Source organism: Zalophus californianus, chromosome 7 (genome assembly GCF_009762305.2).
Source record: "Zalophus californianus isolate mZalCal1 chromosome 7, mZalCal1.pri.v2, whole genome shotgun sequence".
Taxonomy (NCBI): Eukaryota; Metazoa; Chordata; class Mammalia; order Carnivora; family Otariidae; genus Zalophus; species Zalophus californianus.
In genome coordinates this window covers 49,505,154-49,522,891 of record NC_045601.1, presented here as the reverse complement: position 1 = coordinate 49,522,891, position 17,738 = coordinate 49,505,154, and the positions used below count along the sequence as shown (strand labels likewise).

General features: G+C 40.6%; 1 protein-coding gene and 1 pseudogene across 3 annotated transcripts in view; both read right to left on the bottom strand.

Annotated features, from left to right (window-relative positions):
• LAMA4 (laminin subunit alpha 4) overlaps window positions 1–17,738 on the bottom strand; it is a 147,607-nt gene that overhangs the window by 58,052 nt on the left and 71,817 nt on the right. For all 3 annotated transcript variants that reach the window (XM_027601984.2, XM_027601987.2, XM_027601986.2), the window contains exons 8-11: window positions 14,903–15,013; window positions 8,839–8,950; window positions 5,895–6,062; window positions 2,999–3,192 (exon numbers count right to left, since the gene is read on the bottom strand). In XM_027601984.2, coding sequence (XP_027457785.1) covers window positions 2,999–3,192; window positions 5,895–6,062; window positions 8,839–8,950; window positions 14,903–15,013 — 585 coding nt within the window. The remainder of the gene's footprint in view (window positions 1–2,998; window positions 3,193–5,894; window positions 6,063–8,838; window positions 8,951–14,902; window positions 15,014–17,738) is intronic.
• On the bottom strand, window positions 724–838 carry LOC113928213 (annotated as a pseudogene).

The window sequence follows — 17,738 nt, the reverse complement described above, 5'->3', positions numbered from 1 at the left end:
CTGAGTAAAAAATGAGTTGAAGTTAACTTTAGAAAAGGTAATATGAATGGGAGTGAAATATATGACTTGTGGTATTATCTAAGATATCGTGGGAATAATTACAGAAGCCCAGGTATAGAAGGACATACGTTAAAGCTTCCAAAGTTCATCTTCGTGTCTTTCACGCTGCCTGCAGTCTTTTCTAATTTAGCGGGAAGGAAGATGGAAACCATCTTCTCCAAACGCATTGCTACAGGGGAAGATACAGGTCCAAGGACAGAAAAGAATCCCATTCGAACATCTTAATGCAAGAACACTACAAAATCAATTTCCCCTCAAAATCCATCAAGCTTAATACAGGGTGACTATCTTGGGTTAATTATTCTTGTCTCTTCAAGGAGAGGTAGTTATACAGCTCTACACAAAAGCAATATTTTAAAGCATGGGTATTGAACTATGTAAGGAAAGGAGGTGAAAAAAGGTTGGTATTACTTAGCTCCTTCAGAGCGGTTTTCCTTTTAGAGAGTCTGAGATATGACCCCTGCTGGAAGCTCTTGTATCTGGTCGCCTTAAGGGAATATAGCTAATGCCCTGAAGCCCTAGCCAGATTTCAAAGCCTTGCGGTTAACAGCGCTGAGTGGTAAGTTCATTTGCGGTAGTTGGAAAATGATATGCTTCAAGGGAAGGGGCTTATCACTTATCATATACTGTACTCGTCATAGATAGCATTAGACGGAAATGAATAAAATTAGCTTTGAAACAAAGATACTCCCACAGAAAGAAGGTCAATATGAACAATTAGCAATCATCGCGCCTCGGATAAACCTCATTGGCTACGATACTGCCACTGCGCAAAGCTAAGGTCAATATGAACAAAAGAGAGTTTTGAAAACCAATGATTATGAAAATGACACACAATTAGCACTATTAGGCATGTTCAGTATCCATTTCACAAATGCAACGAATAATAAAAGTTTCCTGATCCTTACAAAAAATGATAGAAACAGTCCTAGGAAGGCAGAGCTTTGGTTTAAGGGCTTCTCTGAACAGTGCCTTTTAAAATATAGAATCTTACACTCATCTGACAAAGATTTTTATCATTCTATTACCCTTTGGGGTGAGAGCAGGATGGTGAGATAAATAATGCAATTATTAGTCGTGTGGCTACCATTTGCACATATCAGAATGATTAAACTGTGTGGTTATTTTTGGTTTTGTAAAAAGACTGGAAATTTGCTGTTACTCTTTTCCAAGCTGTGCTGTAGGTCTGTGAAGTGTGAAATTGCAACACTCAAGCTGAGTAGGGAAGACAGGGCCGTTAAGGGATGATCGCGATACAGAAACGGGAATGTCACAAGGTGCATTATGGGGATTGCTGAGGAGAGCGCCTGTTCACCTGGGAATGGGGGGTAGGCCTCCCGGAGGAGGTGACGCCTGGGAAAGACGTCTGTGTTGCAGGCAGACAGGATTACAGGGAGTGTGATACTGCCTGAACTGAACATGGGAGGCAGGGACTCCGCAACAGATGAGACCAAGGAGGCTGGCAAGGGTGGATCAGACAAGGTCCCTCATGGCATGTGAAGGGGCATAGGCTGTCCTATAGGACAGGGCGTCAAATGTTCTTAACCGTGACCCACAGTAAAAAGTGCAATTTATGCTGCAGCGCCGAAGCAGAAATGCGATGAAACCATACTTTCTTACAGGTGATGCGCTTTGACGGTTTCTAATCTATTCTTTCTTTTCTTTTTAGAAAATGCTAGTTATTCAACTATACTTCAATTGAAAAAAATAAAAGGCTGTTTACAACCCTCCAAACTTATTTTATGATCACTCCGTGGTTCACAAGCTGCAGTGTCAAAGGCACTGCTCTAGGGTCAGAAGGAAAAGATGAAGGGTTTTAACAGAGCAGGTAATGCGGTCCGAACTGTGATGGGGGCGGCTGCTCAGGCTGGTGGGTTAGGGGTGTGGGAAGGGAGCAAGAATGGAGGGGAGAAACCCGGAGGCTGTTTTGGCCGCTATCCTGACCATTGTTATTCTAAAAAAAAAATACTGGCTGAGCGGTTGCTCCTATTAGAAAATGGTGGTGATAAGGGTAATTCACTTTTACTTAGGAAAATTTCCAGAGGCTTACTGAGAGATGGTTGAAATTTTTTTCAGATTTTTGATATTTTTTCAAATTTCATCATTTTCAGATGACTGAAAATCTGGGTGGAGAATCTCACTTAAGTTGGCTTTGCAGACAATAAAAGCGAACATAACTGAATTACGAGCATAACTGAATTATTCTCATAATTGCTTCCTAGTTTTTGACATTGCTATTTCACTCTGATCTTTATAAACATGTCCAAAGATGCACGTGTCTTTCTAGCAGAAGATGGCTCCTCTCGATGGTGGTGGTTTTGAATGCCTACACTGCTTGGAACAGCCGTGACCACCACCAGATCTAAGCCCCAAAGGTGGGCATGCCCAGATCCTGGCCCCATAGGGATGCCTGCCTTTGCAAGCTGTGGCTATGTCTGGGAATTTCTCTCACCTCTTTGTATTTGCATGACCTTTGGCTTGAATTAGACTCCCTTTCCCTGTGGCTGCTGACCAGCCAGGCTGTGGGATTTGCTTATCATACCTTTCCAGAAATTACACATACCCTTCTTAAAACATGGTTCTGGGTTGCTTTGGTGTTCCAGTGCTCTCAATTAAAAAAAAAAATGGTAGACATAGGAATAGCACATTGCTAACTTACTTGCCAGAACAACATATCCATACACACAGACACAAGCACCAAGAACAATTGCATTCTTATCAATGCAGAAGCTAAACAATTATAATGCTTTCAACTCGATTTTAGGTGCACACAGTTACATTAGCAAATTACAGTGGCAAAAATGCATAAATATTTAAAAAATATGAATGCTTGAGTATATCAATATTTTTATAAAATTGCATGCCAACCGTTCCTTCTTGTTAAAACTTTGTGTTGTATATGTCTGAAATGCATTTACAGGTAACGTGTCCACTGTACCTCGTGGTCCCGCTGCTTGGCTGCCGTGGCTCTGTTCATGTCTTCAGCATCCCTGATGTGGTCAAGAGCCTGGTCCAGTGATTCCTGGAGGTCTGACAACTTAGCACTGTAGTCATCCAGCTGCTCCAGAACGACAGGGAATAGAGAGCGAGTATCATTGGACAGCCGCTGCCAACTCTCAGCCTGGTTCAACACTGGGGAGAAATGGACACAGAACCTCAGTCTGGGCTTCTCCCGCCTCCTCTCATTCCATCTCAGTCTGGGCTTCTCCTGCCTCCTCTCATTCCATCTGGCATTTAGCAAAGACACAAACTTGTCAGGCCCTGCCTTCCTTAGCAATAGAGACTGAAGCTATTGTTCATAAAAATAGCCACATGCTTTATGTTTGAAGAAAGAAAAACTATGTTGTAGGGTTTGAGAGTCCCTGGATGACAGTTAGCCAAAAAAAAAGAGTTTGATTAGGTTTTCCATCGAGATTATGTTTTTTGTGGAAACCATGTCATTATATTATGTTTATTATTTTTTTGTGGAAGCCATGTCATTATATTATGTTTATTATTACCCAGATTATTAATAATTTTACCAGACAAAGGGGTTTGGATATACTATAGTTTTACTCTTAAAAAAATAAAAAAAATTATCTTATCTGTTGCCGACATTTTCTGTATTCTCTTCAGGCAATTGCTTTTAGGTAGCTTCTTCAGATCAAACCTAAACCATTATTTTGGGTGGTATGAAGATTCAATGGCAAGGATATATTCTTAAATTCTGTATATGTCTTAATTCTCTGATCAAAGTAACATGCATTGACTACGTGCCTTAATTCTCTTTTTCTTCAGGGACTATCAGTCTGACTTTTCAAGGTTTTGTATTTTCTTTCATCACTGCGAGCAGAAGATACACGTTCATGACTGAGTAAAGAAAGTGGTTAAACATGCATTGACCAGGTGGAAGGTGGCTAAGTGGGAGATGTGATTGGTTTCATTTCCCCAGGGCAGACTCATTACATTCTAAAACAGGCAAGAAGTGTGAAAGCATTTGTCTGTGACATCAGAGCTCCAGGCTTCCCGAGCCCTGGCTTCATCCTGACCCAGATATGGGGCCTGAGATTCCTCTTGAGTTCTTACTGTTTCTAAGACTTTATACATTTGTTATGGTAACATGCCTTTAGGTGAAGAATGTTCCTCTTCTGGAATAGTCACAATAATTTTTAGAAGTTGATAGTAATGATGGTAGGGAAATAATGCAGAGCAGGTGTTCTTAACCCTTTTTGTGCCATGGGCCTCTTTGCAATCCAGTGAAGCCTTCAGGCCCCTTCTTATCATGTATTTTAAAATGTATAAAATAAAATACATAGACTTCAAAAGAAGACCAAAATATTAAAAAACTAAGTGGTGATATAACAATACATGTGCTTTTTTATTAAGTCTGAAATAACAAGATCTAGAGGTGGGACAAATAACTACATAATTTTGAATTACTGATGAACTGAATGTTGTGAGATCAGAGTGCAGCTAGAATCCAATACCCAAATCCGTGGCTTCTTATGTTGATTGTGTAGATTAAAATGGACAAAAATTCTTTGCAGCTCTTCCCATCAGGAGTAGAGTCTATTTCCTCACACCATTAATCTGGGCCAGTGTGGGTCAGTAGGATAGATTTGACACAGCTGAGTTCCATTCTTGCCTTCCTGGAAGGCTGCTGCCATGTGAATGAGCCTGGGTGAGACTCCGTGAGGGTCACACCCCACAAGGGGGAAAGGCCCAGCAATCCTCGCCAAGGTCCCAGACATCTGAAGGAGCCCAGCTCCTGCTACATGGAGCAGAGATGAGCTGTCCAGGTTGAGTTGAGCCCAAATTGCCAGTGAAATCATGATCAAATACATGGTTATTTTAAATGAAAACGTTTGGGGTGCCTGGGTGGCTCAGTCGTTAAGCGTCTGCCTTTGGCTCAGGTCATGATCCCAGGGTCCTGGGATCGAGACCTGCATTGGGCTCCCTGCTCAGCGGGAAGCCTGCTTCTCCCTCTCCCACTCCCTCTGCTTGTGTTCCCTCTCTCGCTGTGTCTCTGTCAAATAAATAAAATCTTAAAAACAGAAAAATGAATGAATACGTTTGGAGTGAATTGTTAGATAGTCCTTGATAACTGAGTGACCAAGTCATAGGTTCGCTAATACTACTGTGGTTTCTTGCCTACATTCATCATTAAAGGAAATGTTCAATTTGCACTGGAGGTTAAAAGTTCATTAAAAGTCATTCCCAGACCTCAGAACATGAATGTTGCTGGGCTTGTAGCTTTACTGCCTTCTTGATACGTGATTTCTTTTATTGTAGTTCTGAAAAGTGGTTCCCCTTAGTTTTTCTTCTCCTGTTTTATACATTTTCACCAACTGTAAAGTCCCTATATCTTCTCCTCAGGAGTTTAAGGTCTATAGATTCTATGTGGAATCTCAGCTGTTTTTCAAAAGCTCAAGGTTGGGCCTGGATCTAAAAATCTTGATCATACAGGTAAGTTGTCCTGACTGAGTCCCTGAGGCCATGTATTAAATTCTAAACAGCTGCAACTAGGGGCACCTGGGTGGCCCAGTTGGTTAAGTGTCTGCGTTCGGCTCAGGTCATGATTCCCGGGCCCTGGGATCTAGCCCTGTGTTGGGCTTCTTGCTCGTTCGGGAGTCTGCTTCTCCTTCTCCCTCTGCCCCTCCCCTCAACTCATGCGTGCTTGCACGCGCGTGCACTCTCTCTCTCTCTCAAATAAATAAATAAAATCTTTTTTAAAAAATCTGCAAATATTGGGCATTGCTTGCTTTGACCAAATGTTCCCCTGTGGCTCAGTATCCTCTCTTGGACCCACAAAGGAAGCCGACACATGCTGCGTCCTAGGAGTTGAAAACACCTACGTTCATGGGCTTCGTCTGCTTCTTCATCCACTAGCTCCCTTTGTGTGAGAAATGGTTGACGGCGTCTGATCTCCTCAAGCATCTTCTGGGCCAACACCAGCTTCTCAGAGATTTCCTCAGAGGTAAGTTCCTGCTCTTCTCCATAATAGAGCATCTTGTTGTTGATCTCTGAAAGGAAGGACACAGTGAGAGAAGAAAGCAGGGTGAGGTGTCTGGGCATTTCACAGTGATGCCACTAAATATATGGAGAGTGAGGGCAAAGGGCAGGGCTGATCCTAAAATGGAAAGAGAGTTTCATTCAAAGACAGTGTACTGATGTTCACACTGCAAATACCGGTGTCAGCACTGGAATTCACCATATATTCCAAGGAGAAGTAAAACTTGAGGAAATAACTCTGTTTCCCATTCATTTGGTGTCTTCAGAATGGGATTAATACAAAGCTTGTCCTAACTTCAGCTGTGTCTGGTTTCCATAGCAATTCCCGAACATTAACATCAAAGGCCCACAAATCTGGGGTCTTTGATCAAACTTTTATATAAAATACATAACTTGGAGAAAATCCTCTGACGTATCTCCTGTCATATGTAGGATGTGTCAGAGGTATTAATTATATTTTAGCCAAGGATCTGACCAAAGCTCTAAACCAAAATGAGAGTATATTAATAGTTGTTCAAGTGGATCTTTCATATTATTCTACAGACCAGATATAAAAATAAAGGTTTGTTATATTGTGATGTGAGTTTTTGTTCATTAATACATATATATATATTTATATATTTTGTATACACACACACACACACACACATACTTTGCAATTGCTATCTGCCTTCTGTAGTATGACTGTCAAGATTGGGCCATTTTGATTCTGAGTCATTTTCACCCCACTTCTGGAGAATTTTAGAACCAAAGGGATTGCTGATGCTCAGAGGGATTAGATGCATTGTCTAAATACCAGCAGAGCTGAGTTGTTCTCTGACTTTCTCTTCCTACTAAATATGATCAGATGAAAGTTATGTAATTGCCACCTTGTCCTCTGACAGCTCTGGGAAGAAGCATTTTATCTTCCTGGCATAAATGAAATTGTGTGTCTGTGGTTTACTATGATCTATGCGGTTGGCCAGACAAGATGGGTAAACAAATACTGGTGTCACATAAATCATACCAGATAAAGGCTCGTATTTTATATGGATAATAGCCTGAAGGTCACTAGGAGTTATTTTACAGACGGTTGGGAAAAAGGAAAGACACTCTCTTGGTACTGTGTAGCATCCCTGAATTCTGAAGGAAAGGAGATGAACGGGGTAAGAGGTTTTTAACACTGTAAATATTACTGAGGAAGTTATGGGGAAACCAAGATATGCTAGAAACAAAACTATGAAGGGATTAAACATTCACTTTTCAAGTGAAATCTATAATCTTAACTCTGGAAATAAACAAAACAATAGAGTCCCTGCACCCGCCTTAGATCTATCCCTTGCAGCGCTGACTTCTCCGGCATTTTGATCCAAATATTACATTTTCAATTCTGGCCTGTTTTATTTTAGCCATGTCTGGTGTAGATTAGAAAAAGGAAATGTAGACAATAACATTTTTGCCTTAGTCTTTGGAGACTATTCATACATTATTTTTAAAAGGTAAACTGATGGAAATTATTGTTTCCCATTTACATTTTTTTTGTATGTCTTTCACCTTTTCCTATGCTTAAAGGGTCAAATAGAGGGCTTAGATTCCTTCCAAATGAAACACATTAGAATAAAAAATTTGTAACAGCAAAGGTGAATTATTTTCTCTGAATGGCTTACTAGGATGCTGGCTTTATTTGCTGCCTAGAGGGGCATTTATTTCTTAATTAGATGAGGTCAGCTCATCTAGGTTCAATCTTACTTTTTGAAAAAAAAATAGTAACTCTAAAATGAAAAAAAAATTTTATTGGCAGATGCAAAAGCATGAAACAGTGAGAACGGGGTTGGGGGAGGTGTTTGAAATGAATGTTATTTATTTTTATTGTGTATTATAGCCACCAAAGGAAATATAGCAAATGTCTCATCTTGGCTCCATTCATCCCTCTGCCCAGAATATATTCCCTATACCTCAGGATAAAGATGCGACTTTCCCACTGTGGGCTCCTTTGCTGCCATTGTGCCCTGAGATGCACTTGGTGTTGTCACCCAGCTCTTCATATATAGGATTAAAGCTATGGAAACACACAAATATTGTATCTTCGCAGACTGTAAGCCAAGGAAATTCTCTTTATTTTAGAACAAGTGAAAGTGCCTGTTTTCTGTTGGTAAATGGGAGGCTGGCTTTCAGTGGGCTATTAAGGTAGTCTTCAAAATACAGCCAACACTTATCAGAAGTTAGAGCACAAATAAGTACTCCTCTAAGAGGGAAGGTAAAATCTGCCACAGTGCTTTAGGGCAAAGAAATCTCACACGACCCCTCCAGGCTTTTCTTCTGGCCTGGGGACCAGAGCATGTTGCTTGCCTGGTCTTGGGGAAATGGCATCATAGAGAGAGCTTAGGACAATTTGGACTAGTGGACAGTTTCCTGCCACTCTAAAGGCAGTGTTTTTGCTGCAAATAGTCCAGAAAAACATGACTCCTACTCAACTTTTTCATTTTAGAGACACCATAGCATTCCATTTCTTCTGCTGAAAGGGTATTCTGGAATTCCACTTCCTTGAAATGCCTGGAAAGGGAATGATTCTACAACCAATGGATAGTAAGTAGGGGTGAATGCTCAGAAATCCTAGATGGACAAACTGGAAGACCTTATATGTAATACATATAAAATATCATAAATGCATATATAGTACCTTATATATAACACTATAACAACAGTTTCTGGCACATAGTGAACACTAACAGTAGCCATATTTTTGTTGTTGTTAACAACACGAATGAGTCCTTGACATTAAGCTGCATGAGAAGAGAATATATTTACCTTGAATTTTATCCCTCATCTCATGAGCTTGCTCCACAAGCTGAGTTGCGTGGTTAATGGTATCCATGCTTTCCTTCTCGGTCAGCTTGCCCCTTCTTGAGAATTGACTTTCCTATAAATAATCCATATAAACAGCAGCTTAAATTTATGAGAAGGGAATGTTCTATCTGTGCATGTAGTGGTGGGTGGGCCTAATATGTTCCATAAACATAAATTTCCTTGGCATGTGAAAGTTCTATAACATATAAAATGGTCCCAGAAATCATGCGTGAAGGCTGGTGTCGCAGAATGCTATAAAATCAGCTGTGTTCCCATGCCATCAGTCACAGTTCAGTCCAAACCAACCGCCTTTCATATGGAATTTACTCTTCGGTTTACTGTATCTCACGGTTCCAGACTAGGAAATTACCCGTGTCTGCTGACCACTCTGACATTGTGCTGACGGAAGAGCTTAGAGTTTCACAGGGGAAATTGTTGAGAAAGTAGGCAGACCTTGAAATGCTCCTTGCGTCCAGTAGCTCCTGGGTGGTCCAACCAGCGCTGACACTGAATTACCACAGAGATTTAAAGGATTATGCTGACTGGGCTCAATGCTGTTTTCAGTGCTGCATTCCAAATTCCCATCAACACTGATGGCACTTGGGTACAAATAACTACTCAAGCAGATTTGGCTCGGAGTGAATGAGACTCTTCTCTGAGAAGCGGACTCCCTTCTCTCCACAGGGGAGCTTCTGTTTCCGAGCTCCCACGTAGTATTTGTCAAGATGAAATCCCGACTCAAATGCAGGTTCTGGAAGCACGTGTGGGTGTGTATGTGGACGTGCATATTTCTGCGTGTGTAAGGACAGAAGCTCACCTAAGAAATGGTTCAAGGCCAGGACACTGGCCTGTAGGCACGGCGGTGGGGATGTGTACTGTGTACTTCCTTTTAGCACTAGAAAGATTGGCTCATGGGCTATATGTAAGCAGAGAAGGAGTTCTTCTGTCTGACACTTGGTAGATGCCTGTTCGCCTTATCTGGTGCTTTTCTGGCTCGGTTCTCTAACAAAGTGCTGCCCCATCTGAGTGGACTGCAGGGTGGTCTGCCCCCCAGCGTGCGCGTAGACTCACTGCACAGTTTCACCAGGACAGGGGAGTGGCTGTGTCAAACGCCTCTCCTCTCCTCCAGTGTTCCAGTCAGACGATTATGCCATGGTTTTACCTGGAAAAGCTCTTATGCTTTCCAGGCATAACCCACAGAAGTGGCCCTTAGTCAAGGAAGACAATGCAAAAATGGTATCATAGCAAACACGTGCCCTAGAGGTTTTTTTTTATCAAGCAAGTCCCAAATCTCTTCCATATAAAGCTCCCTGTGCAGCAGTAATGCGACCATCAGACGCTTCCCGGAAACAGTGGGCTGTCTGAATGGACACCTGCGTTCTGAGTCATGGGTGTTCCTTCCTCCAATGCCGGTCTTCCTCTTGCCTTGTTCTCATGCTTTCCAGAGACACGAAATCTGTGCCCATTTTAAAATTATATGATGCAGAAAATAAGATGACTCTTATTCTGACATCACCCCTCCCTGCTTCTAAAAATTATGAACACAAACATTTAAAACATCTAGAAATTTTCAGTTTAAATTATATTTGCAAAACACAACACTTATTATTATTATTTTTCTTACTTTGGCTTAATCCTTCAAAGAAAAAGGCCTATTGTAATTATTGTCGTTTAACGTTATTTCTTTTTAGGAAACTTTGAATTGAAGCAATGAAAGGCAAAGCAAGGCTGGAATACGTCTAAGAAGACTTCTTTCTGACAAACACCAGAGGGCGCTTAGATATACACGTTATGTTTGACAAAAGAATCAGTGGTAAAGAGCACAGCCTATCACTTTAAAATTGCAAACTTACTGGCTCTAATAGATGTGATACCTTATTTGAAAGTTTTATTTATTTTTTCTGTAACTTTGCTCCTGGGAGAAAAATAACGGTATAGGCCTCTGGTAAAACCGGGGCACCTTGCTTTAAGAAGAGCTGAAATTAAACAATCAACTCACAGCTATAAACCGATTGATGGTTTACATTACAAATAGATGAATCATTTACTCCCCTCAACAGCAAATTCACCTTGTACATATTTGACATAAAAAGTGGCAAGAACTTTTCGGTAATACAGGGCATGAAGAGTAGTGTATCTAGATTACTGATTTAAAAAAAAAAAATCAACCAGACTAAGTGAGGATGATAATCAGTGTCTAGGGTGATCATATACATTATTGCTTAAGCTGTGACACTTTCGAAAGTGAAGGGGGAAACTTTTAGGAATCACTCTGGGAGACAAGCGTAAATAAGAACATTACTGGACGAAACACTGCTAGAATACTGGTGTGCCATTTTCAGAATGTGTATCGGGATACCTACTGTGGGTTTCCCTATCTCCTGAACATGGATGGCTTCTAAAAGCTTTTCCAGACTGGATCTCTCCTCTGAGCTACCGACTCAAATCTTTCTCTAACTACCCTCTGGGCATCCACAGAGAAATATCCAGAGTAACCCGTTCTGTAACTTTATTTTTTGATATTTATTTATTTATTTATTTAAATGTAATCTCTACCCCCAACGTAGGGCTTGAACTCACCACCCTGAGATCAAGAATTGCAGGCTCTACTGACTAAGCCAGCCAGGGGCCCCCATTCTGTAATTTTAGAATAGGCATTTCTCCAAGCCAGAGCTTTCCTCCTTATTAATCCTCATGTCAATTGGTCACCCAATTGTTCTTATTCTGCCTGCCATTCTGGCCTCTCTTCCTGTTCCATACAACCAGTCTTGATTGATACCTGATCACTGCAAATTCTTTTCATATGAAGGCAAGGTAGCAATCAACCACACTTGTCTAGATTACTGAGGCAATTTTCCAGACTACTGGTGTCCATACCTTCAGAGTCTTCACTCACCAATCCATCATCCCTCCTGTAGAGGAATGTTTTCAAAATTTCAAATCTGATCAGTTCATTGTTCTATGTAAATACTTCAATGTTCTCCAGAGTCCACAGGATGAAGGCCACATGTTCCTGAGTGCGGTGGTCAAGGTTCCTCATGATCTGGCCTCTGAGAATTTCTTCAGCAGTATCCCCTGTTCCTTGCCTTGCAGCTAATCTTTACTAGGTCAAAGGTTTTCTAGTTCTAAGAACACACTATGAATATCTCTTTGTTCTTGTGGTATTTTCTCTTGCTTGGAAGTACTTGATAAACTAGTCATTTTTGAATACATGGGTCAATACTCAACTTCTCTGAGAAGCGTTCCCTCATGTACCCCTAGTGAAAAAGTTCATTATTTCTTCCTTAGAGTTCTCTCTTTAGCTTGTACCATGCCTCTCTTATTGAATGCTATGTTATAATTATTTTGTTTTATGTATCTGTTTTCCCTGCTAGACTGTGAACTGCTTGAGAGCTGGGTTTATGCTATATTATTATTTCATTTCAGTATCCCTAGCAGCTAGCACAATCACTTATACACCAGGTTGTAAGTCATGCTTTCAGAATCGAAACATATTCTTATTTTTTACCCTACCTTTCTGTCAGGATCAGAGATGAGGCTCAGGTGATTTTGATGTATACAGGTGACCTACTTTTCTTCCAGTCCTAAACATCTCTTTGATGCATTGATAAGCAGGGAGCTTTTGTTGTGGCTGAAGGAGTGGGGTGGAGACAGAGGAAATGGAGGAGATGGAGAAGTGGAGGGGATGGTGCAGCACCTCCTGAACCAGCCCTTAGAGACTGGGCTCTGTGACTTGGGGCTCCGCACTGCAACTTCAAGGTCCAGTTGGCAAGGGGCAGCCCTGAGATCGAGAGAGGGCCACCACCTCCACTTTTGCTTGTAGCCTAGTACCACTCTGACTTTGAGCATGGTGGCTTGGGATTGTGGGAAAGTGGAATCTTGACATTGTCTTTGGCCTTTTCTTACAGACACGATCAGCAGTGGTGGAGGTGAGGTCATTCTGAGCGGTGGCTATTTGTGAATACAAACGCATGGACATCCTTTAGGGGGTTCCCAGAAGTAAGCGGGCTGTAGAATTTTCCTAAAAGGGGCTATAGGAGACTTGGTTATAAAGATTGGGACAAAAACTGGTCACTTTAGGTTAATGTGAACTGTGAGATTTGGGTCTCATGAGATTTGTGTGACAATTTGCAAGCAGGTATTTTCAAGTTCAAGAGGCAACATTACTGTGATTTAAAAAAAAAAAAATCACTGTGGGAACCTGCAGTGAAATCCTTCACTCTATTTAAAGGCAAATATTAGTTACTTACGTGGTAGAAGACTTTCGAAGGTAACTCTTTTCTTAAATCTTTCTAAGAATCAATTACAGACTTTTCTAGATAAAAGGATTGAAGGATGCTTGAGAAGTCATTAAGACCAGCTCTGGGCATTTGTTTCAAAATCTTTTAGCAGGTTCTTACACCATCTGGATGGCTGTCATAGTTAGAAGGACCTTATTTTCAATAAGAGTCAGTGGAAACAGCTGAAAGTTTCAAGAGCTTTATCATCAACCTCCTGCTTTGGTGGTCTGTTCTTGGTCCCCAGGAGCCTTTTCTATTGTGATGTCACTTTTAAGCTCAGGCTATTTTCTCCCTATGAAAGTCTGCATTTAAGTTACACTGGAAATGGAAAAACTGTACAACAAAAGGATCAGTAACTCTGTGTCTGAGCAGTGAGAGGAACTAATCTTGGGGAAAATATTTTCTCAAGAATTGAGACATTTTGGGCAAATTCCAACCATGATACCGAAATGAAAAAACAATGAGTTTTTCACAGAGATTTCTTTCCTGGTATTTCCTTTGAAACTTAAGAGATCTCACTGCTTTCTACATATGCTTGTGGTTGGATTAATATGCACGACCACATGGGAATGGAGGACACAATTTTCATACATATTTCAAAGTAGTTGAATCTTCCAAAGATGCAGTTAGAATAATTCATGTTTTTAGAAGCAAAATCTCTTAAAAGTTTAAGAGGTACAAGGTCAAAAGAGATTATCAGAGTTTTTTTAACCTTTATTTTTGTAAAAAATAAGAACCGTTTTGGAAAAGAACTTCAACAGTTTATAATGTCAAACACCAGCGTCTGAAAGTAGAAATTCCAGAGTACTCTGGTCAGTACTGGTAGAACATAATCAGGGGGAAAAATGTGTCAAACATTTTAATACATAAAATATGGCACCTTGTGACTTAGTTGTATTTTTCTTTATTAGTACAGATGATGGATATTTTTTCCGTTAGGCTCCTGGGGAGTGTATTTAATAGTCTTTCATGTTGACTCTGCTCCTGTTTTCATGTTTTTCTTGTTAATTTGTGAGAGCTATTACAAGCCATATTTTCCTCAATATTTTTCTTAGTCTAGTCGATTTTTTCATTTATTTAGTTGTTTTACTGGGTATTTGAAATTTTATCTTGTCAAATCTATTACCTCTTTTTATTATAATTCTTCATGCTATATTTAAGAGTACTGTTATTTCCTTTCAAGGTTTAATGATTATTTAGTTCTGCTTTCTTATGGATTTGAGATTTAAGCTCAAGTCTTAATCTGTCCAGAATTTATTTTAGTATATGGTATAAAGTGAAATTTGAAAGTGATATTTTTTTTTCCTGTCAACCTGCAAAATTTTTTTCTCAGCATGGTTCTTCTTTCTTTTTATTATTTAAGGCAACCTTTAGCAAACATTTAAATTTTATATTCTATATAATAAAGTTTATTTCTGGGCTCTCTACAGCTCTTAGTCATAAAATGTTATGGCAAACAGCTGACCAACTATCCTAACTGAAACCTATATCAACCATATTAACCAGCAGCAGATACCAGGAAATTTCTCCATAAACAGTTTTCCAGGGAAAGCAATCAAAATGGGAAAAGACTGTAGAGACCAAGTATATTAACTTTCTCCACAGATCTTCCCTTGATTTATTTTAAGGCACATGGGTGACTGCATTTTTCCTGCACTGTGTTAAGCCTCAATCGTTTGTGACCAGCCAGGCTCACCGTAGCTAAATCCTTTCTCTGAAGGCAGTCCCAGAAACTGAATACATACCTTTTCAGCTAATTCTTCCATGTCAGACAGAAAGCTTTTCATTGTGTTCTCAGCATTGTTGATTTGTATCTTTCTTAGGACATACTGGTTTTCTCTTTCTGACAATTTTGTCTGTGGAAAAAAAAGTTTTGAAAATAATCAGTAGATGTGCAGAACAGGTTTTTAAAAACTATACATAAAGGGGGGGGTGGAGCAAGATGGCAGAGGAGTAGGAGACCTGGATTTCTTCTGGTCCCAGGAATTCAGCTGGATAGGGATCAAACCATTCTGAACACCTACGAACTCAACAGGAGATTGAAGAAAAGAATAGCAGCAACTCTCTGAACAGAAAAGCGACCACTTCTGGGAAGGTAGGACGTGCAGAGAAGTGAATCCAAGGTGATATTCGGGAGGATAGACGGCGGGGGAGGGGGCCTCCATCCGCCACTTCTGGCAAGTGATAGAACCGCGGAGCACAAAATTGGAACTTTTAGAAGTCGGCTCCACCGAGGGACGTTGCTCCAGTGGCTAAGCCGGGGGTGGAACCCTCACTGGAACAGTGTGGTCTCAGGACCCTCGGGGTCACAGAAAGACCGGGGGTGCCTGAGTGAGGCAGAGCTCCCAGGTATCAGAGTGGGGAAGCCGGCTGCAGAGACGGAGCCGAGGCGCGGGCTCTCAGCTCGGGGTTGCCATTAACCGTGATCCGCGGCACAGTTGGGCCACTGCTCCTCCAGCACGGACCCAAAAAGCGGCAGATCCAGGAAGACTCCCCTTCCTCCCCCAGGAGGAGTGGCACGGGTGTGCACCGCAGGGATCTACTGGGTTTGGAGACTCCACATGGGGTCGGGTGCCTGAGATAGAAATGCTCGGTCACAGGCTGGGTGAGCATGGAGTGAGGCCGGAGACTGGGGAGACAGGAATGACTGAGTGCTTTTCTCTGGGGGCACACTGAGGAGTGGGGCCCTGAGTTCTAGGCTCCTTGGGGAGGAGATTGGGAGGCCGCCATTTTCACTCTTGTCCTCCAAAGCTGTATGGAAAGCTTGCAGGGAACAAAAGCTCCTGAGAGCAAACCCCAGCAGATTACTGAGCCTGGCCCTGGCAAGGGCGGGGCAATTCCACCTCCAGCAAAGACATTTGGGAACCACGGCAACAGGCCCCTCCCCCAGAAGATCAGCAAGAACAGCCAGCCAAGACGAAGTTTACCGATCAAAGAGAAAGGCAGAACTCCAGCGCTAGGGGAATACTGCACATAGAATTCATGGCTTTTTTACCATGATTCTTTAGTCTTTCAAAGTTAATTTTTTCATAACTGTCTTTTTTTTTTTGAATTTTTCTTTTTCCCTTTTCAACCAACATCTTATTAATCCCTTTTTTAAAAAACATTTTTTTTTCATTTTTAGAGTCATATTCTATCCCTTCATAGTAATTACCCTTATTTTTGGCATATATATGTAAGTTGTTCTGTCTTTAAAATTTTGAGATACAGTTTCTTCTAACAGATCAAAATATACCCTAAATCTCTAGTGTATGGCTTTGTTCTAGTCTCCTGCCTGATCACATTCTCTCCCTTTTTTTTTCTTTTTTCTTTTAAATCCTCTTCTTTCTTTTTTCAAACAACTTCTTATCTTATCAATTCCTTTTATAAAATTTTTTATAATTTTCATCTTTACAGTCATATTCCATCCCTTCATTGTATTAACCCTTATTTTTGTACATATATAAGTTTTTCTTTCTTTAAAATTTTGGGAGGCACTTTATTCTAACAGACCAAAATATGCCCAAAATCTAGTGTGTGGCACTGATCTATGCACCAGCCTGATCATATTTGATCATATTCTGTTTTTTTTTTGTTTTGTTCTGTTTTTGTTTGTTTTTATCTTTTTCTTTTTTTTTTTCTTTTTTCTTTCCCCCCGGTTTCAGGTCTTTTCTGATTTGTTTAGAGTATATTTTCTGGGGACGTTGTTCCCTGTTAGCATTTGTTCTCTCATTCATCTATTTTCCTCTGGACAAAATGACAAGATGGAAAAAAATCACCTCAACAAAAAGAACAAGAGACAGTACTGACTGCCAGGGACCTACTGAATATGGACATTAGTACGATGTCAGAACTAGAGTTCAGAATGATGATTTTAAAGATACTAGCTGGGCTTGAAAAAAGCATGGAAGTTATTAAAGAAACCCTTTCTGGAGAAATAAAAGAACTAAAATCTAACCAAGTCAAAATAAAAAAGGCTATTAATGAGGTGCAATCAAAAATGGGGGCACTAACTTCTAGGATAAATGAGGCAGAAGAGAGAATTAGTGATATAGAAGACCAAACGATGGAAAATAAAGAAGGTGAGAAAAAGAGAGATAAACAACTACTGGATCACGAGGGCAGAATTTGAGAGATAAGCGATACCATAAGATGAAACATTAGAATAATTGGGATCCCAGAAGAAGAAGAAAGAGAGAGGGGGGCAGAAGGTATTTTGGAGCAAATTATAGCAGAGAACTTCCCTAATGTGGGGAAGGAAACAGGCATCAAAATCCAGGAGGCACAGAGAACCCCTCTCAAAATCAATAAAAAATAGGTCAACACCCCAACATTTACTAGTGAAACTTACGAGTCTCAGAGACAAAGAGAAAATCCTGAAAGCAGCTCGGGAGAAGAGATCTGTAACCTACAATGGTAGAGACATTAGATTAGCAACAGACCTATCCACAGAGACCTGGCAGGCCAGAAAGGACTGGCATGATATATTCAGAGCACTAAATGAAAAATATGCATCCAAGAATACTATATCCAGCTAGGCTGTCATTGAAAATAGAAGGAGAGGTAAAAAGCTTCCAGGACAAACAAAAACTAAAGGAATTT